The 25,028-nt window shown below is 37.4% G+C and overlaps 2 protein-coding genes across 5 annotated transcripts in view; both read left to right on the plus strand.

Moving 5' to 3' along the window:
* Window positions 1-1,901: 1,901 nt before the first annotated feature.
* Window positions 1,902-22,155, plus strand: ilvbl (ilvB (bacterial acetolactate synthase)-like). Of its 2 annotated transcripts, XM_057839667.1 has the most exons (14): window positions 1,909-2,327; window positions 2,725-2,926; window positions 5,011-5,138; window positions 7,304-7,554; window positions 7,858-7,957; window positions 8,084-8,181; window positions 8,945-9,081; window positions 9,805-9,939; window positions 11,533-11,647; window positions 12,054-12,223; window positions 12,324-12,394; window positions 12,482-12,553; window positions 18,638-18,743; window positions 18,826-22,155. In XM_057839667.1, the coding sequence occupies exons 1-14, from the start codon at window positions 2,223-2,225 to the stop codon at window positions 19,002-19,004; spliced, it is 1,869 nt and encodes a 622-aa protein (XP_057695650.1). In that variant the 5' UTR covers window positions 1,909-2,222; the 3' UTR covers window positions 19,005-22,155. The 2 variants fall into 2 exon arrangements, with proteins under 2 accessions (XP_057695651.1, XP_057695650.1); XM_057839668.1 differs by lacking the exons at window positions 18,638-18,743; window positions 18,826-22,155 and adding an exon at window positions 12,986-18,631 and having other exon boundaries at window positions 1,902-2,327.
* Window positions 22,156-23,531: 1,376 nt separating this feature from the next.
* The window catches only part of fam118b (family with sequence similarity 118 member B), a 28,041-nt gene continuing 26,544 nt past the window's right edge, over window positions 23,532-25,028 (plus strand). For 2 of the 3 annotated variants that reach the window (XR_009063483.1, XM_057839028.1), the window contains exons 1-2: window positions 23,533-24,176; window positions 24,381-24,470. Coding sequence is in view for 2 of the 3 variants with exons in the window: in XM_057839028.1 (XP_057695011.1) it covers window positions 24,388-24,470 (83 nt within the window). In the remaining variant the exon portion in view is untranslated. Of the gene's footprint in view, window positions 24,177-24,380; window positions 24,471-25,028 lie in introns of all 3 variants that reach the window. The other variant, XM_057839027.1, reaches the window with a different exon arrangement.

A 25,028-nucleotide genomic window follows, 5' to 3' on the forward strand; every position in this document is an offset into this window, starting at 1 on the left:
ATGACATGAGCATTGATGAATGATTATGACATGTGATTTTGTGTCATCCGACATATTATCTCACTTTTGAATGGATGTAAAAGATCTGAACTGGACATAAATAATGACAATTAATGACATTTGTCATAAACATTCATTAATGCCCATGATAGTGTCATGCCATAATTATGACGCTCTTATGGCACTCTTATGACGCTGCTGTCAAATAAAGTGTTACCCATCAACCCAAATAAATCAGCAAAAAAGCTGCACTGGACTATAAACCGCAGGATTCAAAATGAGGGGAAAAATTAGCGGCTTATAGTCCAAAATTTATGGTATTTTCGAAGCAATTTGGCTAAGTTGTTGGAAGCTTCTCAAAAGCTTCATTGGCCATCACCATCTGAAAGTAAGATATGGTCTGATTTCATGGGACAATAGTGTTGCCCTTTTTGGGTCATAACAATCTAAAATATACGGTATTCAGCACCCCAAGCATGAACATCACAAAATAAATATTTCATGCCTCATTGGATGTTCTATGAATATCTGTTTTGATGATGATCAAATAAACATGACCTGGAACTCGCTTCCCCTCGAGGAAAGCTACACCTAAAATACCTACAGTACCTCCAACATTTTCCTCATTACCAGTGTGAATCTCTTTTGATTATAATATCAAATGAATGTATTCTTTCAGGGATATAAGCCTGTCAGCTGCAATTATCGTTCCGTGTCATACGTCATGAAAAGTCTAGCAAATTATTAGGGACTTTCACGTGTATATCGGGGAAGGTTAATTTGTGTGATGTGTAATGTAATTCGGTTTTATGTTTCGTCATCCAAAATTCAATAGTATTGGTGTTTTAATGTATTTGGTTATTGTTATTTATGGTTATTTTTGTACAGTACTTTAATATTATCCTTGATGTTTTCCCCTGCTTGAATATGCATCAATATTTTACCTTCACCTATGAGCTTTTATTCAACTTTTTTTTTAAAACAGAAAAGCAAAAGAAAAGAAAAAAACACTTAATTACTCACACCTATAAATTATGCACACCTTAATTTGATCCTAGCTGTTAAAGCCACTGAATTTGTAAAACGTGAGCTTTGTCTTCTTCTGTTTTGTGACAACAGTAACAATCATACAATGAACCACACAGCAGAAGTGGGGGAATGAGATGTACAATCACTTATTTAAAACAAACAAACAAACAAACAAACAAAAACCTCAAAGAAATAATCATGGAGAGATTCTTTATACTCCAAAGGTATAAATGCAGATGGTGATAATGTAAATAAATTATTATAAAACTGAAATAATCTTAGTCAAAATAAATACGTTCTAAAATTGAATTGCAGTACAACACTTCTCCCTGCAGGATATTGTAGACACTGCAATTGAAATACTGCACTATACAGTAATGTTTTTATTTTATTTTTTTCATGATATGTATGTACATTTACATATGGTGGTACGTTAATGTGGGTCACTCAATGCAATAAATCATTCCTAAGATTGAATTTTGAACTTTTACTGAAGAACGTGTCTATTCATTATCATTAATAATAATTATAATTTTAATCTAAGTATTATTATTTTTGTTGTAAAATAATATTATCAGACATTATGATGCCGTATGCTCCCGTCCAAACTAGTAAAGCCTTTTTTGTTTTTCAACGATTTTGGTGACTACTTCCTAGCCGCACTCATGTGGGATTCACAAATAAGGCGTAACGGAATAAGGTGTCTTTCATGTCAAAGTAAAACTCTGGTGTTTTCTGTGTTAATGGAACCGATCGAATACTAATGCAAAAAGTAATTTATACTGATTTGATATTTCCAAAAGCTATTACAACTGAGACGCTTGGTTTATAATGATTATTTTACGCATATTGTTCATTATCAGAATTTTGTTTTGAAGGCAAATTCACAATTTACTTAGTACACCGAACTAGCCTTTCAGTAAATACATGAATGGATGAGACACTGTCGACATCTCCATTATTTTAAGAATCGACTGTAGTGGCTTTACTTTAATAATTCCCAAGTAATGTCGGATTCGCTAACTCCACAGTGAATACACTGGCATGCCTGGACCTTTAGCTTGTTGCACTTGCTTGCAGCGGTTCCTGAGCAACTTAGCTTAGCCTACGTTGTCATTGATGAGCTGAGAAGTTCAATGTTTTGTTAAATTGAGCATAATTTTCCTTTACCGTCATCATTTCATCTTTAAAGTATGGAGCCATTTGGGGCCCTTCTTGGATTTTATGCATGTTTTGCTTTAAGTGGACTGATGTTTGCTGCCTATAAACTTGGTTTGCTGTACCAGTTGTTCCACAAGGTGAGTTCACGAGCCTATGAAGTCACTGACTGCATTTCTTTCTAGGTTAACTATATACGGCAGGAAGAGGATTAAACACCATTTTGATTTTAGTGAAGTAAATCCTGACATACCATATCTGAACGGTCATCCCATTTGAAGAGCGATAAGAGGCATGTTACCTTACACCTTGTACTATGCCTTTCTAGCACAAAGGTCACTATCTCGCCCAGGCTGTTAGGGCATTGCATAAAATGTATCATTCATTGTGTGCCCAAACAATGTGGCTGTTATTTTGAAAAATGTTGTTTGATGGGTGACTTTTTAGAATCAAATCACTAACCTCCACTTTCCCCTGGTTGTAATAAATAATAATAATAATAATGATAATAAAAATACATTTTTTAATGTCCTACAGACTGAGATAAACAGCCCTCGACATGGCGGTGAAAGTGTGGCAGAGGTCCTGCGCGCCCACGGGATCAAATATGTCTTCACTCTGGTCGGTGGACACATCTCGCCCATCCTGGTGGCCTGTGAGAAAGTGGGTATTCGGATTGTGGATACAAGGCACGAAGCCACAGCTGTCTTTGCTGCTGATGCTGTGGCACGACTTTCAGGTATCACAGAATACAGTATGTAGTGGATACGCAGGGTTATTCAAAATGGATAAACAGATAATCACGATGAATTGGTTCACAACCGTTCATTCGCCCTTCCCAGTCTTTACAGATTGGGCGTTGAACGCCGTCAATGTCAACCATAGAGTTAACTGAGACACTATTATGGTGGAAGACTTTGGTAGCAACTTGATGAGTCCTATTTTATTTTTTTAAATTGACACACTTTTTAAAACGATATCTTGATCCTGGGCATGAGCGTATTGATAACCTTTTGATATGCAAAGTATCACGACATATCACTATTTCAATATTTTGTCACACCCCTATTGTGGTGTATAAAATGTATATATTTTGGTTTCTTTTGGCAATTATTTTGTTACATTTTAGCCCTTAAAAATAAAAAAATTAAAATATAATCTTTTAGAAATTCAGACACAATTCTTTTCACCCTCTTCTGATCCTCTAAAAAATGGCCTGATTGGCCGGATTTCCAATCACATAATAGGATCAAAGACATCCCTAGTTTTTCTTTATGTGGTATCGCAAATGGTGTATTGTGTATTTTTTTGAGTGTCAGTCAGAGGTTGCGCTAGACTTTTTCGTTGTCTGTCATTTTGACTGACAGGGTCATAAAATTCCGGTCATAATCTATTTTTACCTGTCACTTAAAATTTTAAAATGATAATAATGACATATTCACTAGTATTTAGTTTTCATTCATTTTTAATTAATATTCTGTCCGAACAAGCTCAACAGAGAATCCACACCGTGCCATCACACATCAAGCAGATGAATATGTAACTTTTTCTCCGCAGTGACAAAAACAGCTGACTGTGGCCCCAGTAGGTAGGCTACGAGCCGACCTAAGCGAAGCTTTAGCTTTTTTATCGACGCGACTGACAATGACATTCTCCTGTTTCAACAAGCTATCCTTTACCATCAGCCCTGTCTTTCTTATATATCCTCTGGTTGTCCTACGTCTCTTACCGTTCTTGGGGGTAATTTAGTTAGCTTTGTGTAGCGATCGCAAATGCTACTCAGTGACAGCCAACGAACACTTGTATTTTTTTCATTGATAACATATCTTAATCCTATAATTTATTTACACTTCCCCCTTACTAAATTTGTTTTTTATATATATAACAGAAACGGTAACAGTGGCAGTCAAATACCATTGTAATTCTTTTCAGGTCATTCATTGTCAGACAGAAGCAGTACGGCACAACGTTACGCTAAAAAAATAAGTTAAAAATATAAAAATGGCTTACCTCTTTGTCCTCTGAAAGACCATGCCAACCCAACATAATGTTTACTGCATATGAAACGTGAATGGATTCGCCGAGCTGGTGTTAAAGTCCGCGCAAGTTGATTCGGTCTTCACATTTTTTCCTCCCTAGTTTTTGGTTCCGGAAACATATGACGAAAACATCCTTCATGTGTCGTAATGTCTAGAGTCGTTTCTACAAGTTCCAAAAAAGCAATGCGTGATCGGCATGTTCGTTTTTGAAAGATTAACGGAGAAAAGTAGCACTTTTTACGTTGGGTCTATGCGAGGGTGGGTCTATAATGTCCCACTTCGGCTTTACTTCCGCTTTACGATGCGACGTCACGGTCTAAAAATAGCCTGCGTGCAGTACGCCATTGCGTGCCCGCTTGTGCATAATCAAATGTCTCAAGTGGGATTGCTGCAGAGGCTGTCCTTCATCCTCCACTGCATCAGTCCCTCTTTTTTCACCTCTTTTATCAACACCATCGTCGTTTTGGGGCTTTTTGAAGAAACTTCGGACACTCAGTTGCCTTGACATTTTTCCAAGTAAGGCCAACGACGTCATGCATCAAGAGAGACAATAGCTAATTAATATGCTCACTCGCCGCCCTGTGGTCTGGGGTGTGAATTGCAACCTGTCAAAATGACGGATGGACTTCATTTTTTTCCGTCACCGTTTTAAAAAACCGGTCAACGACGGAAAATATTCGGTTAACGCGACCCCTGGTGTCAGTATCAAGTAGAAGACCAAGTATCGTGACAAAACTAGTAAATATGAGTGTCCTTAATGATATGTCCTTTTTCTTTTTATCAGGTACCGTTGGTGTAGCTGCAGTGACTGCTGGTCCGGGTCTCACTAACACTGTGACAGCAGTTAAGAACGCTCAAATGGCGGAATCACCTTTGTTGCTCATGGGAGGGGCTGCCGGTACACTTCTTCAGGTAGTCAGACACTATGTTTTGAAAAAATCTAATACCGTATTTTTCGGACTGCAAGTCGCACCTGAGTATAAGTCGCACCAGACATAAAATGCCCAACGAAGAGAAAAAAAACATATACAAGTCGCACCGGAGTATAAGTCGCATTTTTGGGGGAAATTTACTTGATAAAATCCAACACATAGAACGGACATGTCATCTTGAAAGGCAATTTAATATAAAAATACAATAGAGAAACAACATGCTGAATAAGTGTACAGTGTACAGTGCATGAACAACGAAATGCGAATATACTGTCCTCAACAGGACGCTACGGCTCGGTCCTGGCTATTCAGCGTGCTAAACTCCCAAATGACGATGCTGGATGTCCATATAATTTGCTGAATCAATTTTGTCCTTGATACCAAACAGGTTCACATCGACGTAAGATGATAATTAGGTGCTTTTAAGGCAATGACATGACACAAACGGTTAGCATGTGTTCGCTAGCATTAGCACATCGTTCAAACAACCACACAACTGGCTCTAAGTGTCCGATCGCGGTTGGAAAACACACAACAACAACAACAACAGAAAAGATGATACACACAGTAGAGATATTTTACAAGCATAAACAATGAACGGAGGTTCGCAGCAGTGTTTCTCTCTCGCTAACTCGCCCACTCAGTCAGAGCTACGTAGCTGTCGATCTTCTTCTGGCATGTGAGCGCTCTTCTTCCCGTAAACAAGTGCAAGTCCGCCCCCTCGTGGGCGTGAAAGCGCCACAAACTAAAAGCATGCATTTCAATATAAAAAAGTCAATAATACAATTGAACACACATTGCCAAAGGCAGAACGCAAACGTGGCCATAGCTATTAAGTTATTGAGATAACTATAGAACATGCTAACAAGTTTACCAAACCATCAGTGTCACTCCAAAATAGGGCTGTCCCAAACGACTAATTTTCTCCCGATTAGTCAGCCGACTATTTTTACGATTAGTCGACTAATCTAATAATTTAAAAAAATTATTATTATTATTATTTTTGTACTAATCTAGCAATGAAATTTTTGTTGGCGCTTATCAATTCACAAAAAACATATTGGAACACTCAAATTATTTATTAAAGTACAAATAAACACGTAAATAACAATAATAAATCACAAATAAACAATGAGTTCAAATGCTGATATAATTAACTAGTGTAGCATCCCGATTGAAAAGATGGTCTCTTAAACTGATGGTTTACAACTTTTATTCCATCCTTGATGTAAACACACTGTAAGAGCTACGGTGCACACAAATAAAGCAACACAATTAGAAATTAACAAAAACTTTCCACCTTTTTCCTTTTAAACCTCATTTATATATCAATGAATTGACTATATGAATTGCCTTTACCTTAATTTATTATCTTATCATTGACAATCTCTCCCTTGAGTGCAATCACTGTATATGCTGTATATATTTATGACCTTTTAACCTTATATAATTTTCTATACCATAAAATAAACTATAACATGAAATAAACCTTTCAATTAGCATTAAGAACAATACTAATAGCACTTATAGGCCCATTGTCAGTGAAACATTATTATTTAGTAAGGCGACAGCACCCTCTGGTGTACAAAAAAATGAAAAAACAAAAAAACAAAATTACAAACTGGGTGAAGGCGCTTGAGGTGTTTATTCACGGCCGACGTGCAGCCAAGCTTGGCATTGAAGAGACAGGACAGAAGAGTGTACTCTCCTTTGTTTCTTTGAAATAAGTCAATGTTTTGGACACTCTGGTGCGCTTTTTTACGCTTTGTGCCGCTTTCCTCGCTTGCAAACAGAGCATCCGACATTCTAACTTTCCACGCATATATTTTTTTAACCCTTCATTAACCGTCGACGGGATGTTGTGCTCGTCGACGGATTTACGTCATCGATGACGTCGACTATGTCGACGTCATCGATGACGTTGACTATGTCGACTAGTTGGGACAGCTCTACTCCAAAACACCAAAATAACACGTGAAATGATATCATAATGTGTTAATAATTTCACACATAAGTCGCTCCTAAGTATAAGTTGCACCCCCAGCCAAACTATGAAAGAAACTGCGACTTATAGTCCGAAAAATACGGTAAGTGTTATAAATGTCCAAACCAATGGAGTGCTGTGATTTCTTGTTGTGCACCCAGGGCAGAGGAGCGCTGCAAGACATTGATCAAATGTCTCTTTTCAAGCCTCTGTGTAAGTTCTGTGCCTCTATCAGAACAGTTAGAGAAATCATACCTGTTGTCAGAAAGGCGCTGGCTGTCGCCCAGTCTGGAACCCCTGGGCCTGTTTTCATAGAGTTCCCTATCGACACTCTGTACCCTTTCCATCTGGTGTCCAGAGAGTTTGCAGTTAAAAACCCTCCCAAAGGCCTGATGGGCAAAATTGTCTCCTGGTATGTTTTTTGTTGTTGTTTGTTTTTGTTTTTTTAAAGAGTAAATAATTTAGTTCGGGAATTTTGATCCGCTTATTGTAGCATAATGAGAGGAGAAATGTTTTTACATGGAAACATCTATTTATATAAAAGTTTATGAGAATATCATATTGGATGGAATCAAATGCATGCATTTTCTAACCATCTTTGAAATAATAAAGAACTTCACTACTCTATTACAAATTATAGCCACCAAAAATAAGCATATTGTTATGTATCAAATTATTTGTGTATGAGGTATGAAACATAATTTATTCCTGCTAGGTACCTTAACAATCACCTCATGAACATTTTTGCTGGTGCCTGGGAGAGAAGGGATGTTTCACCTCTTCTTGTTGACATCCCACAAGCCACAGATGATCAGGTACGTTAATACTAGGCATGTAGCTTTGTGGTGCCTCGCCCCGTTTTTAAACCATGTGACCTTGTTTATCGAGTACTAAACTATGTGGTATACAGTGTGGGGAATGTTTTTTGGCATGTACACTAGGTTCAAAAGTGTATTGAGCTGGTGAGCCGAGCCAAGAAGCCTGTAATCCTTCTTGGGAGCCAAGCCACTCTACCACCAACACCAGTTGAGGAGATCAGGTAAAGATGTGTTCAGCCAACGTTTTCTCCTTTTTTATGCTATACAAATTTGTATTTTGGTAGATGTACTTAGTAAAAGTACTGTAATTTTCAGACCAAAAAATGCTACTTTTTTCCACCAGTTCCAATGCATTTTTTATGTGGATTTTTAACAGCGAATGTGCTTTGCTTTTTGTGTAAATATTCCACAATACAACTTGTACACCTGCAGCTTGTAGCCCAGTGCGACATATATATTATTTAAATATTTGTATATGGATTTCTTATGAGATATGGTGAATATGGCATATAGTTAGGTATGTCCTGTAGTCCGAAAGTTAGAATAACTTACACCTACTTCCCATCTAATGCATTTGATGGTGTAGAGATGTTAAATTGTTACCATATGTTTGTTCATTGTACTGGGTACATTCATTTTTATATACAAGTAATGTTGTACCCAATAAGATTCACAGCTCTCAGGTTCTTCTCTGAGGCAAGGTTGAGTGTTTTTCCGCTGTTTCTCATGTAGGGGCACAAGGCTGCCGCCTGGCATAACAACAGATGTAAAATGTAAGATCTCGAAAGTTCAGGGCAGATCTGCTTGGGGGCACCTGCGTGGTGCCAGCTTTTAATTATTCTTTCCTTAACAAATGTATTCATCACAGGTGATCATTGCTTTCTTTTTGTTTCTGTATTGTGTGTCATCATTTCCTGTTCATTAAGAGAATAAAACCTGCAAAAAGAGAAAAATCAACTTTTTTCTTCTTCAATGGCTTTACAGGAGTGCTTTGGAGGACTTGGGCATCCCTTGCTTCCTAGGAGGCATGTCCCGAGGCATGCTTGGTAAAGACAGCCCTATCCACATTAGACAAAACAGACGTGATGCTCTGAAGGTGGCTGATGTTGTGGTCCTTGCAGGTCAGACAATGAATCCTCCCAGTAGAAATATTTATTTTCCCATTTTATAGTTCATATAAAATTGCAATTTGAAGTGGAGTTGTATTGGTTGAATGAGTAAATTACATGGATGAGTAAGACATCTGAAAAGCTTTGTAAAGACATTTTGTTTTTCACATTTTATGGGGGGGGAATCCCTTTCTGTAGGTTATTCACATTATTTCACAATACATGAACAGCTCGTGCTCTAAATTTAGAGCTTGTCTGTATAGTCTCTAACAGCAAGGCTTTTACCACTTCCTTGTTTCATTTTCACCCATTGAATACATTTCACTTTATCCTACATTTGACAAGAATATGGGTAGTTGAACTGAATGAGCCTCAGATTCTGTTGGAAGGAAAAAATAATTCATACAAGTAAATACAAGTGTATTTACTGCACAGTGTGTACCGTAAGTATTGCTGAAATTGTTTATTCTTTTGATAAATAATGTAATATTTATTCCACAAAAGCTTGTCAAATGATTAGTCATATTTATTTGGACCTTGCTCTTTCCTGTAATGCCGGATGATAAGGCTCTATTAGGAAGACAAGTTCAAGCTTGCCTTGTGGCCTTAGAACTTGATGCAACCTGCCATGTTTAAGCTAGTTGGTGGAAACATTTTGTTTATTCAACAAATAAATGAGGAAAAGAACAAGTTCTGAGGTGCATTGTTTTGAAAACATTCCAATTGTTTTGGCAGGCACAGTGTGTGATTTCCGTTTGGGCTACGGCAAAGTTTTGAACAGACGTAGCAAGATCATTGCTGTCAACAGAGACAAGAGGCAGCTGCTCAAAAACTCTGATATGTTTTGGAAACCAACTGTAGCTATTCAAGGTGTGTTCAATCATTTTTAGTAGCATTCTGTTTCTTGACTCGGCACCCCAAAAATCCGTTACTTCTTTGGATTGTATGACGCGCCCGACTAAGCTGCACCCACCAAATTTACAAGAAAATAGTATGTCCATATGTAAACCATACTGGATTATAAACCGCAGAGATATTCACACAAAAAGACATCCAGCTCATTAGCATGTTAAAATACACATTTAAGCCGCACTGGGTTTAAAGCGGGGTGAAAAAGTAGCAGTTTATACTCAGAAAATCACATAATCCATGGAGGGATTTTGATCAACCTTCAAAATGTTCGTATTTAAAATTAGTTTACTCAATTTCATCGCTGGATCATGCTGCAATTCTAAAATCTTTACCAGCATTTTCACATGGTTAATGTTCTTTTATATGTAAAAATTGCCAATTTGATGAAATTTAAGCATGCCAGACGTGAAAGAAATTTTTTTTCCCCTGTAGTTTTATTGATTTATATTTTTTGTATAAATATATACATTGTTTTTTATACTTAAACGTTACTATGACCGGGATTTTGGAACTATAAACCACTACTTTTTTCACCCTCTTTGATTCCTGTGGCTTATTTATTATTACAATCTAATGAGCTGCATGCATTTTGGTGTAAACATCCCATAAGACACTATGGTCAACTGTGTCTAATAGTCCAGTGTGGCTAATATTTAACCAACTACAATTGTCTTATAAAATTTGGTGGACGCGACTTATGTGTGTGCGATAGTCCAAAAATTACGGTACAGTGGTACTTCTATTTACGACATCAATTGGTTCTGGAAGTAGTTCGAAAGTAGAGACACATTTTCCATGTAAATGCCCTAATCGGTTCCAAGCACTACTGTAACCCCATATTAAATTTTATAATCGGGGTAAATTCGGAATATAACAAAAGCCAGACACATTTGAATCATTCCATATACCTTAGCTAATCTAACCGTTAATACCTGTAATTAAGTAGACGATAGAACATAAAAATCAAACAAAAATCTTACCTTTCGAGTGAGGCAATGTCCTTATTCACAAGATAAGTGGTGCCTATCGCCTATCTACGTTTAGAGCTGTGCTCTAATATGCTACTAATGTAATGAACTGTGTGTGGGGTTCATAAAAACTCTTTGTGACACAAAAACGGAAAGGGATGTGTGCTTTTTTTGGGCTAAGATGTTGACCTGCTATAACATCAACACCATTGCGCCTGTCCCATCATACTGTAACGCCCAAATTGAAACGTCATCATCAATAGGCCAATAGGAGAGCAGAATCCTATCCCAGAAGCATGATGGGAAATATTATGACCAATAGGCCAGCAGGATCCTATAGCGTCACATTTGAAAGCAGAAAGCAGGAAGTAAATTCGTATTCTATCGTACAATAGACAACATTTTCCCATTGAGGTGTGTCGTAACCTGAAAATTGCATTTGTAGCAACATTTGTAAGTATAGAAGTACAACCATATTTATTTTAATTGAAGGTCAATTGATAGTTTTAACAGACATACCAAAAAGTGTTTTATTTTTTATAGGCCACCTTTTTAAAGGCTAAAATTTTCATCTTTTATATAGGTGATGCTGGTTCCTTTTTGGTACGACTTTCCAAGGGCTTAAAGGGCCATCACTGTCCAGAAGAATGGCCTCAAAGTCTCAAAGCAGGAGATGTGACCAAAGAAAATATAAATAGGTGAGGAAGCTGTGTAAAATCTGTTTTCTATTTTATATTTAGTAGAGGCTTAGGAACGCTGTAGCCATCCTAACTAAACCGACTGTATATAGCCCTTTCTTAGACTCTCTCACATGAGCAGGCTTCATCAGTTCATGCAATCTTTAGGCTAGAGCTGCCCTGACTTTAGATCTGCCCTGATTGCCTTTGCATGAACTGAAGAAGCATGCTCAGATAAGACACAATGTTGTCCAAGATAACCAAAACAGTCCAGTGGCAATTGATTCGATGTGCAAATAATAAAATTATTCATGTTATTTAAAGAAAACGTGTTCACATTTGTGTTTAGAAATGGAAAATGAGTTCAGTGTGTGAGCAAGCGAACATTAGATAAAACAAAGAGAATTATGGTCCTCTTCATCTTCAGAGCTAAAGCCAATGAGAAGACAGAGCATCACCTTAACCCCCTTAAAGTTCTACACATGTTGGACGAGCAGATGTCAGAAAACAGTATCATTGTAGCGGACGGCGGGGATTTCGTAGGAAGCGCTGCTTACATCATGAGGCCGCGTGGACCACTGCGCTGGCTCGATCCAGGTCCATTCTGTGTCTTTGCAACTTAAATGGCATGGAAAAAATCATTTGGCATGAAAAAATCATTACAAATGTAAATTTTGTAAATGATGATTCTCGACAGGTGCGTTTGGGACGCTGGGTGTCGGAGGAGGATTTGCGCTAGGTGCAAAACTTTGCCGGCCTGAATCAGAGGTGCTGTGCTGATGCAAGCTTTTCAGAAAAAAGATCCACTTGCACTTGACACTTCAATAATGGAATAGGACACTCTGCACTTTTTAGGTGTGGATTGTCTATGGTGATGGTTCTCTAGGATACAGTGTTGCTGAGTTCGACACTTTCACCAGACATAAGGTACATATGTGTGTTATTAGTGTCCATGGTACTTCTATCCCTTTAACCTTTTATGAAGATGTTGTACAGGCAACTGAAGTAGTGAATTTAAGTCACAACTTTATGATTATGCATCTAGTTTATTATTTGTAAAATAAACAAAATAACTTGTCATAGGGGTAAGGAGAGGGTAACCACTGTAAAACGTATCAACTACAAAATACTTTGCTTTAAAGGGACACTCCAGTGGAAGTCGACATTTAGAAATTAATTGCTTGGGTCAAAGAAAGGAGTGCTGTTAACAAGCTCACCAAATTTGAATTTATAAATTAAAAAAATGCCAACTATATTTAATAAGGTTTCAAAATGGGTAAAGATAAGGCCATCAGGTCTCTAACCATGCACAGCTCAGACAAGTGCCATACGACTACTTGTTACCATCTCTCTTGTTAGCGGGGATCTGTGAGAGTGAAACAGACGGCCGGCGACAAGCAGCAGCCCTGGAAGCCCGCATGCCAGCGGCGGCTCGTGCAGCAGTTGATGTCGGTAAACGCATACTGTCGGCTGCAATTTGCTTAAAATTTACCAGGCCCTTGCCATTATCGTAGCTGAATGTACGCATCCACTGCCGGCCGGCGCTGCTCATAGCTGACCGTCTGCTACGCCGTGCATTGCTACACAAAGCCCACATTACATAAAATACATATGAAGCTAATGGAGATGTATTTAGGTGATGGAGGTTGTGATTTTTCAGCTGCTGAAGTAACGCTACAAATTCACCGGACCCTCGATAGAACTGGAGTGGACCACAGTGCATCTAGCTGTTGCTGCACAAGCCGCAGTTGCATGTGTTGGCTACCAGCTAAGCTGTGTCGTTGCTCGCAGCCAGTTGTGTCTCACCTACTCATAGCCCAACTAACATCAAACACCTAAACATGTGAGAGATGATGTACTGTATTTAAAGGACTGGTGTTCTGTAGCTTTATGGAACTGCTTGATGGTGAATTAAATGAGAAAGCTGCATTTGTGTCAGGGTGTAAAGCAGCCTGAAGGCGCACTTAGACTTAGAGTGGTATGAAAACGTTTGGCCGCCATTATAAGAGCCTCAAAACAAGTCTCAAATGACCTAAGAATAAAGATTGTTCAGCATCATGGTTTATGGGAAGGTCACAAAGTGCTAGCTCAGAGATGTCAGTTGCCAGTTTTCACTTTGAGGAATATAGTGAAGAAATTGGAAACCTGAGAGTGGCAGAGCAAGAAAAATGAGGAAGAAAAGGATTAGGGGGAACAGTCAAACTCCTCCACAAACCACCCCCAAAGGGCCAAAACAAACATAAGAGTTCTGCAGATGGTGTAATTGTTCAACTACTCAGCAAATTTTGCACAACGATATACAGTACTGTATAGGAAAGTAATGTTGAAGAAGCCTTTTCTGCATGAGGTATGCCAAAGCCTATTAGGACAAGCCAGCTTCATTTTGAAATAGTGTATTATGGATTGATGAAACTACAATTGAGTTATTTGGTAAAAAAAAGAACAAGAAGTAATTATTTGGACAAAACCGTGGGAGGTATGCATGGGGATGAAGAACATGGCATTGCAAGACAAATATTTGTTACCCACAATAAAATTTGGTGGGGTTCCATCGTTCTGTGTGGCTGTTTCAGGCACTTGCAGTCTTGTTAATGTTGGACCTTTCCAGTCCGTATCAGTAGATCGCTGAAAACAATGATCAGGAATAACTGACAAAGCCCTGGTCATAATTCTTGCACCCGGGCTCCTAATCTGATTTTTTTGCCATTGCATGCACTGCTTACACTTACAATATGGCTTTAAAAAGAAAGCAGTTCACTTCCAGCCAACAGTCAATATTGCAAATGTAAGTTATTTGGTCACTATAAGTTAGTAGGTTTTCCAACCCATTTTGTGATTATAAAATCAAAATAAGAGACATAGATTCATGTTAAAATAACAGTTAACATGAGGCTTATTTTTGTAAAAGCAGTGAGTTATCAACATGTGGGAAACTTTGGACTCAGGGTGTTGCTACGCTGTAAAGGTTTTCCAAGGATCAGCTACCCTACCTGTACATGTCTATGAGACAGCTAATGATGGCACATAGTATTATGTGTACACCCTTGTTCAAAAGGTTTTAGACTCTTTCTCATTCAGTTCAATGGTGAAAAGTCTCAAAACTTGTGACCGCAGGTATTCTTACCCAGGAGTTACACCAGATATGGCATGCTTACATGTAACACCTGTGCCTGTTGACTTGTCAAAAACGTCTGTTTACATCGCTCACTACCACTAGCTCCGAGACCTCGCGTCAACACTCTGAGCACTTAATATATTATCAATAATTCATGCGACATACGCATTTACAGATATAGAGTAATCTGAGTAGAGATTTGTGGGTGTCGCTCTCTAGTGGTGGCCGCCATCACTGGGGTGTTAACACATCTCAGTAGCAGCCCAGCGTCAGTCAATGTAAAAAGTAACATTACCTGCTGCTAGGGTTGCCAACTCACTGATTATAAAAATACAGGAAACCTCATTGGTTAAGCCGGCTGGTGAGATAACCGTCATTTTCTTTTCTGTATGTGAAAAGTGTTTTTTTTTTTTAATTATTATTATTATATTATTAGTATTATATTCTGCTCAAAAAGTAACGTGTATTTAAAGATAATCCAACAACAATTTGCCTTTCAGACCCCGCGTATTGGTCAGCTTTCTTTCTGAAAGAAGAAAAAAGTTCTGTGCTTAAGAGAAAACCAATCCCAATGACAAAGATTTTAACATGTATTTTACAAATGATATGCCTCAATGAATCTTTTTTTTTTTTTTTTTTTTTTTTTTAATGAACGCTTTTCAAAAGCTTTATTGGTGGATTTTCTCAAGTTAAAGCGCCACACAGAAATTAATGAATTTAATTGTGTAAGCAGGATCTGTCTATTATTCTTATTATTTAATTACAGGTGTTTTAGCTCATTTCAATTTATTTTATTTAAATGGGCTATTATTTATTTTATTATGTGTTTAAAATTTTACAAATGTGATGTAGTATTCATTTATTTTCTATATTTTATGTTGTATAACTTTAGTTCCTATGTGAATATTAGTTCCTAATTGTTTTGTTGTGGTAGGAGGGTTTTGTATTGAACACGGGGCTGTGTTGGTTATTATTATAGCAGAGAAGACAGCAGTATATCAACAAAGACAAGTCAACTGTGCCCCGATCTACCACTCAAGAGATCTGATGGACTCAAAAAATGGGTTACGATTGCATATTAGTTTGAAAATCGACCAGATCCACCGTATTTTTACACTGGTGACTTCCGGTCTGCCCGATCCTAGCTACCGGTAGTAGTATTGACGCAGGAGCGTCTCGCGTCAAATGATAAACTCTGCCGTTTTTTTCGCGTGCGTCGTGTTGAGCTGCTTCAGGGACGCGTCTAACATGCGGCCGCACTGCAACTGGTGTGTATTGGCTGATTGACTTTAACGCCTGCGTTTCACTGCGTTCTCGCGGCGGCCACGTTGTCGTGCCGTTGACTTTTCTGGGTTATACTGTCCTACTGTGTTGGTCCTCATTATAGTAGAGAAGACAGAGTAAATATAATTTACACAAAGAAACTGTAACCCGATCGACTCACAGCCTCGAAAAGTAAGGGTTACATTTCGTCAGAAACTCGTTTGGTACGCTTCTGTTCTGAACCGAGCACCACGTACCGAAACGGTTCAATACAAGTACATGTACCGTCAGGGGTCGCGTTAACCGAATATTTTCCGTCGTTGACCGGTTTTTTAAAACGGTGACGGAAAAAACTGAAGTCCATCTGTCATTTTGACAGGTTGCAATTCACACCCCAGACCACAGGGTGGCAAGTGAGCATATTAATTAGCTATTGTCTCTCTTGATGCATGACGTCGTTGGCCTTACTCGGAAAAATGTCAAGGCAACTGAGTGTCCGAAGTTTCTTCAAAAAGCCCCAAAACGACGATGGTGTTGATAAAAGAGGTGAAAAAAGAGGGACTGATGCAGTGGAGGATGAAGGATGACAATGAATCAAGTGAATCGCCGGTTCACTCCTCACTGTGGCGAGCAGTTGAAAACAAAGAAGGGCAGAATTGGTAACACGGTGAAAGCGGCATTAAGCCAAAAAAGCGGACCAGACTAGCCAGAGCCTGAAATTATTTCAAGGAAAATATGGAGGGTGCCACCACTGTGTGTACTCTTTTTGCTAAGCTGAGCTCGCATACCACGGTAGCACGTCAGCAATGAACGAACACTTGACGCGCCATCACCCAGGTGTATTTCGGAAGACAACAGGAAACAACAAGCTTGCGGATTGTAAGTCCATACAACTTTCTAACGATTTTTTTAAAAATGTAAGTTTCCTTTATGTGCGTCGTATCAACGTGCATTTTTATTTAATAATAATAATAATATATATTAAAAAAATAAAAAATAAAAAAAAATATATATATATATATATATATATATATAATGGAATTATATAATATTACTGTAATCCATGACTGCACTAATGTTAGTTACTTTATATTATAAAGTATTATTGTATTATTGTGTATATACATATAGTGACTGAATCAAGATATAGTCATTTTAAAAATTTAAGTGACGGGTAAAAATAGATTATGACCGGATTTTTATGACCCTGTCAGTCAAAATGACAGACAACGAAAAAGTCTAGCGCAACCTCTGGTACCGTTACACACTTAATAATATTGGTTATCGATAATTATCGGCCGATAATGGCAATTATGACGTCACACCGATAATAGAGATTTTTAAAAATTCAACCGATAATGCAATCTGATAATTTTATACTTTATTTAGCCTTCAAATGTGTGCAACCGACACAGTTTTGTCGAATTCTGGGCCGGCACCCCTACCCCTCCTAAAGGTATTTTTTGTGCAATTAAGTAATTAATTTGTAAGCATTATGAATATTAATTAATATACAATGATTCGACGTTGGAATTTACTACTTGCGTTCTACTTACGTTCATTTGATGTAGAAAAAGTAGCGATAAATCGTATTTTTGCACAGTAACATTTCCTCTTTTTTTATAATTTGTATATACGTATATCTTTTCAATAGAGTTATCGGCTTGACATTATCAGTTATCGGCTGGAAGGAGGAGGTGATTTTGGTTATCGGTCTGCATTATCGTGCATCACTACCTTAATATATATATATATATATATATATATATAACAGTTAAAAATTAGAATGCTTTCTTGATCATTAGCCTGCTTTTTTTGTCTAAATAATATCTTCACCAATTTAACTTTAGTAAGCTTTTACCAAACAAAGAGATTCTCTCCTATGTAACCGTTAAAGAAATCAATAAGCGATAAAAACACTGAATGTAAAAAAAAAAAAAAAAAAAAAAAAAAAAAAAATTACACTTACAGTATGCTTCCATTGAAAGACTTAAGCATGCGCGAATCACGTCGGTCGCCTGCCATAAACCTTGCGCATGTGTGTTTGACTTGAACATGTGCTGCACATGCGCCACTTGCATCCTGTCGGTACTCACATTGGGTTGCGACAAGTGCTCTCACAGAGAGCAGCAGAGACGTCTGTGAAATGACACTTACGTGCCACGATGCTGCAGGGCGAGACTTTTCACTTGTATAATGTAACAAAAATGTTGTGTAAGGCTCGTACAGTAACTATAGGGTCATTGTAGAACTAAAAAATGTAAAGGATTACGTTACAAAGTTACAGCAAAAAGTCAGTTATAGAATTTCTACAGGATAGAGTAAAACGATTTAATTATTGTTGCGCTGTTGGCTTGTCGTTAGCTTTTGCCAGCAAGCTCTCAATGCTAACGACGAAAGGTTCGCGCTTTTGTTTTCCACCGGAGTCCGCTCATCAACGCTGCAAAGCTCCTCAAAACAACAGCTTTCATGTTCGCAAAAAAAAAAAAAAAAAAAAAAATCTGTCAAATTCTTGTTTAAATGTGGTGTTGTGTGACAGTTATCGCAAGCAATGCAAATGTTTGTACAATAAAGGCACCCCCCATCTGCATTGGGGCTGTGTTGTTTAAATAGTGTTTCTCTGCTGTTTCCAGACACCAGTTATTGCTGTTGTGGGAAATGATGCATGTTGGAGTCAAATTTCAAGAGAACAGGTTCCCATTTTGGGCAGCAACGTGGCATGTGGCCTGGCATTTACAGGTATATTGTTTGATCTTGAAGATAGCTTCGATCTCTCTCACTGTAAATGTATTACACTGACTTTCACCTCCCTGTTTGGCAGATTATCATACAGTGGTGGATGGATATGGCGGTAAGGGCTACCTTATAAGGCGTGAGGATGAGGAGCGACTCAGTGAAATCATCCGGGAGGCTCAAAAGGAGACCCAAAGGGGCAAAGCAACACTTCTGAATGTCCTGATAGGCAAAACCAATTTTAGAGAGGGCTCAATCTCTGTATAATGCTAATATGCTCTTTCCAGCATGTTTCAACGGATTCCCCTGCTATCATAACATACCACTGTATAGCAGAAAATGTACTGTATTTGAAAGCCTTAATAATACAGATAAACTTGTTATTATTCTGGGGTTAATTTTGTGGCTAAAGCATAACTTGCATTTAAAAAAGGGACACCTCCCTAAATTAGAAATATGACTTGCTTAAGGGATTATACCTCTTGACTTGATTATCAATATATACAAAGTATTTTGCAAATAATTGTCGTTTTGTTTCTCACATGCAACCACAATGCCTTTAATCCTGTTATAAAATAACATGGAGCCTTTGCCTTTGGAAGTCTGTAATATTCTCCATTGACAGAATTTGAAGTCAAAATATATTTTGAAATGTCTTGTGTCATTAAATAGGTTAACAATAGTATATTGCTGAATAAATTGTTTGATTACCTTTATGTATTGCACTACAAAAGTAAATAATTTTCACACTAGTCAAATGGATTTATTTTTGTGTGTTTTAAAGTCATGGTCATTTAGAAAGGGTGTCAAGTTATCTGTTTAAAAGTGTAAAACAAGCTTCTTTTTTTCCCCTTTTTTTCTTAATTTTACAGGTAGTCTAATGCAATTTTCGGATAGATGGATGAATCAAAATCTAGTTTTTAGTTTAGTAATTTGAGCACCAAGAGCCCAACAGAAAAATTCAAGAAAAAACTAGCCCTGCAAGCAGGTCTGAATAGGCCCTCGCAGTTTGGCGCAACTTGGATGGCACGCAGCTCAGGGTGGTTGCAGATAGTCCTTGTCTCATCATCTCATGACAAACTAATGTGCTTGAAATTGGCCTCTTTTTTTGTGTGTATGTGTGGAACAGCTTGTGTTGTGGGCATGGCTGACATGTTTTTGTGCAGCCACGCCCTTATTCAAAACCAGAATGAATCTTCTCATTGGGCCAATTTGACCAAGTGTGCCAAATTTCGTGGCTCTAAGCTCCCGAAGTCCCTGAAGAAATCAACTTCCTTCTAATGTTGAACAGGGGGTCGTCATGGCAACAAAGACATGAACATGGGCCTTAAAATGTTGTACAGTATTACAAAAATGTCTTGTAATTCCAATGACCAACCTGAAAGGAACTGGACAAGGATATGTAAAAGTGAGTTTCTGTTGCCACTAGTTAGCGCTGTAGTGTTGATGCGAATGACCACTACAGGACCCTTCAGGGTACGACTCTCATCAGATTTGGCGCAACTATTATATATATCTGGCAAGTTATGACTGTTCAAAATTTGTGGTGAGACAAAATGGCGACGGTCATTTTCACTTTCCTGTTTGGAGCCCTGTGCTTTAACAAAACTTCAATATTTTTCATCAGGCACTTGAACACATATCTTAAGGCTACCCTGATGCAGGTTTGAGGTAAATTGTTTTTTTTTCCCTTGGAGGAGGAGCCAGTATAGTTAAAAAAAAAAAAAAGTTTTCCTTTCCCCAGCTGGGGGCGCCAGGCCTAATGGTAATATTTCAATGGAGTCGTATTCAGGCTGGGATACAGCTCATACATGCCAGATTGAAAAAGGCTGAACCTTGGATCAGGCAGTTATTAGTCATTTACTGAATATGGCGTGTTGCCAAAAAAATGCCGGCTGAAATAAAAACTCATGCGTGAAAGAAAACTCTCCATTTTGATAACTTTACATGTCATATGTCTCATGAACAGTCTACCCAATTTTGAGGAGGATCCAACGGACTCCCTATATAAGGGGTGTGGCGATACACACAATGGAATTAAAAAAATCAGTTCAATTCTATCAAATATGATTGCAATTAAAATCATATTATTCAAATATATTTCAAATAGAATGTATAATGTAATAAAGTGTACAACCTGAAAAGTAACGTCAGTTACTTTGCTGAGTAACTAATTACTCTTACAATGAGGTAACTGAGTTACTAAATTTTTGGGAGAAATAATTTGTAACTGTAACTAATTGCTTTTTTAAAGTAATATTAACAGCAACAAATGATAATAATAGTCCTGTGCATTACACATACCTGTTAAGTTGTACAGTTTCGGCGTAATTTGTACAAGTGGGCACTGATTTTCTAATGTGTACGCCGTACGTTCAAAATCTACGTTTTTCGTGCGTTGCATTTTTTTTTTCTCCGTTTGGATTTTGTTATCGTTTCGGAAACTAGACAATGCACCGAAAAGGTGTGCGTTACTACGTTGGTTGAATGACGCGAGAAAAGTCAGAGACAGAGAGAGAAGAGCGGGAATGGGAAGGAGGGAAGAGTGTTGTGACGCTGTTGCAAACACGAAGCTAGGCTAGGTGGCTCCAATACTTCCTGACTGTAGCTGACAGCCAACAATATACGCCCACTTGATGCTACGCTAGATATCACATGCATATAGAACTAAATGCGAAATGACAGACTCTGCGGTGTTAGTAAGCAGCCGCCATCTTAAAGCAGTAGACTTCTCAGAAAGGCTCTTTTGTCGTGAACCTTCCTAGCGAACCTAAGTAACTTTTTATCTAAAATTAATCTAAATAGGCAGAATCTTGACTTGAATCTAAAACAGTTTTAAAACTTTCACTTGTCGAAAGTAGACAGAAGGGAAATAATGCAAAAACGGGAGCAATTTTAACAACTGTAACTGTCGATTCACAACATTAAATGACTTCCAAACATAGCAAATGTTACTATGTTTTTGTTTTTTGTTTTTTTAATGGAAAAAAACATGAAAGGTAACACCAGTTACTTTGCCAAGTCACTAATTACTCTTACACTCAACTGAGTTACTAACTCAATTACTTTTTGGGAGAAGTAATTTGTAACTGTAATAAATTACTTTTTTAAAGTAAGATTAACAACAGTGTCCAGAATGAAAAGCTATGCTGTGACGAAAGTGCAGATTTTATTCTGCCAATTTGTTGCCGAACACAATTTGCCTGCAACTATTGCTGATCACTTCTCAGAATTAGCAAAAGAAATGTTCCCTGAATCAAAGATTGCATCGGTAAGTTAATTTTATCAATTGACCTTTTTAATTTATAATTGGACACACTAACGAACTACCTTCAAGTCAAACTGAATTGCGAGCTGAAGTGGCATGAAGTGCAGGCATCAAAAGACATGATACAAATTGCCAAAAGTGCTCCATACAGTTATAAAAAAATGTCACTGTTAAATTTTAGTAATCATAATGTAACTGAAGATATTGATTGTTCTTTGATTGCACCAGGTAATATGTGAAAACATTACTAATAAATTCATATTATTTTAAAAATTGAGTTTTATTTTTGTGTCATATTTCACGCTATATAAAACGATGTAAGATTAGCCACCAATTTGTAAGGGCATACATCACTATTTGTAAGATTGCCAACGGTCTCTGGTTGACAGATATGATTACAATAGGGCTCTCGCACCACTTGGTGCTCAGGCCCTAAAAAGATTGGACGTTTTTGGATGGACATACAGTTTTCAAACAGTAGATGGCAGTAATTTGGATTACACATGTCTTTATTTTATTGATTGATTGATTGATTTTATTTATTTATTTATTTGGTGCATATTGTACAATTGACAAAGGGGAAACGTCATTTTCTACGTGTACTGAGGTCAAAACGGTCAGAAATTATGAGGTTATTCTCCAATTTACAAAGTTACTGAAAAGGCACATTATTTTTCAAGTGTCTAGTTGAAAACTACACTACCATCCTACAATAAAGAAAAAACTTAGGGGTGCTTAGCTATTAACTTAATAAATTCCGAGAGGAGCTGTAATAAACACTACTTATTTATACATAATGAGTATAGTAAACTCCTTTTTAATTTTTTTTTTTTGAACAATAAACATACAAACAGACATACATATAAACATACATATCAAACAACAGTAATACAGAAACAACAGCTCACCTTGAAAAAATCCTTATCAACAATATTTCCTCTCACATAGTAAGACATACAAAAAAATATATATATGAAAAAAAAAAAGCATGTTATATACAAAACAGTTTTGCATAAGATTCTACAACAGACTTGCATTTTGTATTCTGTATCATATTAAGTGATGTGAAATACGATTTAATTTCAACCAAAAATAATTTAAAGTTCGGATTTACGTTTTGAAATTTAGATTTATGAATAGATTTATGAATATGATATTTCCCCAACAATATATAAAGATTTAATGGTGTGTTTATATTTTTATCTTTGGATTCAAATACGGTAATAATTGTTATTCCTTTTAATCCAACCTTTTGTCTAGTATGCAATAAAATATATTTTTGAAGATCAGTCTAAAACCTTGCACTAATGGGGCAACCATAAAACAAATGAGGTATATTTTCAGGCTCAGTCTTACAAAATATGCATTTGTTGTCAACATCCTTAAAACGGGACAAGTACACATCAGTTGGGTATGTATGTAGAGTGTAGTAAACTTCTAGTCCACCTGCCTCTTCGCCTATGACGTCACATAGTTTGGATGCGTGTGAGTCGCGTTGCTTTCAAGTTCTTATTTACATTTCGAAAATTAAAAAACATTCACAGTAACGAATTATAACGTTATAAGATTGGTTATTTTGGCAAAACATATAATAACACACTTAATTTTTGATTAATCTAGTTTAAATTTCGATCGTTTGATAAGAAACGAAGTACAGTTGGAAGAAATGTTTTCGAAATAGTGGGCGACCTCTTCCACGACTCAAGTCAACGTTGTGTTATCCGAGCGGAACTTGAAGGCGTCATAAAACAGGCAGCACAATCGCCACAGGCGGCGACTTCAACAACCCGTCTCGGCTCTCAGAAAACACAGAAACTTTAACACTGGCAAAAGTGTTAGACCTCCGCGCTGTCCATACGTTATCTCAACACGTTTGTAGTCTGTTTGTGAAGGCTAAGACTCTGAATTCAGCATGACGAGTGAAGCCGAGCTCTTGTGCTTTTGAACAAGGTTGGAAAGACAGCTAAAGCAACAGTTGTTGGAAAATCTAAGTTAGCCCGGTGCTTGTCAATTTGGAAGTCGGACTTCAGTTATTGATACAAATACTTGACGACGTGGACTTTTGCGTAAGAAACGAAGAGATTCCTAGCTGTATATGTTTTACTTACTGACCTACAATTAAGAATTTCTACGCAAGCAAAATTTCAAACGTGGGGCGCCTATAGCTAAAGGTGAGTCGTTTATCCTCTGTTAAGAGTGATGCGTTGCCAAGACAATTGTAGTTTATATTTGTATCAGAGACGTTTACTGCACTTTTCATTTTTTCGTGTGCTTTTTATTAAGCTATAAGCCAATGGCGACTGAGTGATGTAATATGAAAAGTTGCATACATTTGGTGTTTTGTTGTGGTACTCACTGGTGTTCTATGGCTCCAGGTGCTGAATGGCCTCTGTTGTAGCGGTGAAAACTGAGAAACGAACTGCAGCTGATTCACAGGATGCAGATTCAAATGGAAAGAAACCCAGGTAAGCACATTGCATTATGCATACAGTTCAGGATAATCCAACCCTATTCATACATCTAGTATTCTGGGTTAGTTCAAGACTTTTAGGCCTAGTGTCATAAAATTGTACTTAATTTCAAATGCGAATTAACCCTAACTCAGAGAGTTTCCCTCAATGTGGGCCAGACAATGAAGAAGGATGACTATAAAAGAGATCTTGTGACATTTACATCCTTCAAAGTGCAAAAAACAGATTTGATAAGACAACTTGGACATAGAAGGACATCGCCAAAAAGGCACAACCTCATTGTTTACCCGAACTGGCACTTTTTTACCCCCTCGACCCCAAGCTCAAGAAACATGAAAGAACACGAAAGATTGCTACCAGAAAGGTGCAACATGCCAAATTGGTTACTTGGCAGGGAAAAATCTGTTATTTGTTGTTTGGGATATTAAATGCATCTTTAGTCCTGGAACTGTTAGGACACACTTTCTTTTTTACATAAGAATTTATTTCACTAAAGCCACTTCAGAACTCTCATGAACTCTCACATTCAACGTGCCAAAACTACGTAACAAA

The sequence above is a fragment of the Corythoichthys intestinalis genome, chromosome 6, assembly GCF_030265065.1.
Source record: "Corythoichthys intestinalis isolate RoL2023-P3 chromosome 6, ASM3026506v1, whole genome shotgun sequence".
In the NCBI taxonomy this organism is placed as follows: domain Eukaryota; kingdom Metazoa; phylum Chordata; class Actinopteri; order Syngnathiformes; family Syngnathidae; genus Corythoichthys; species Corythoichthys intestinalis.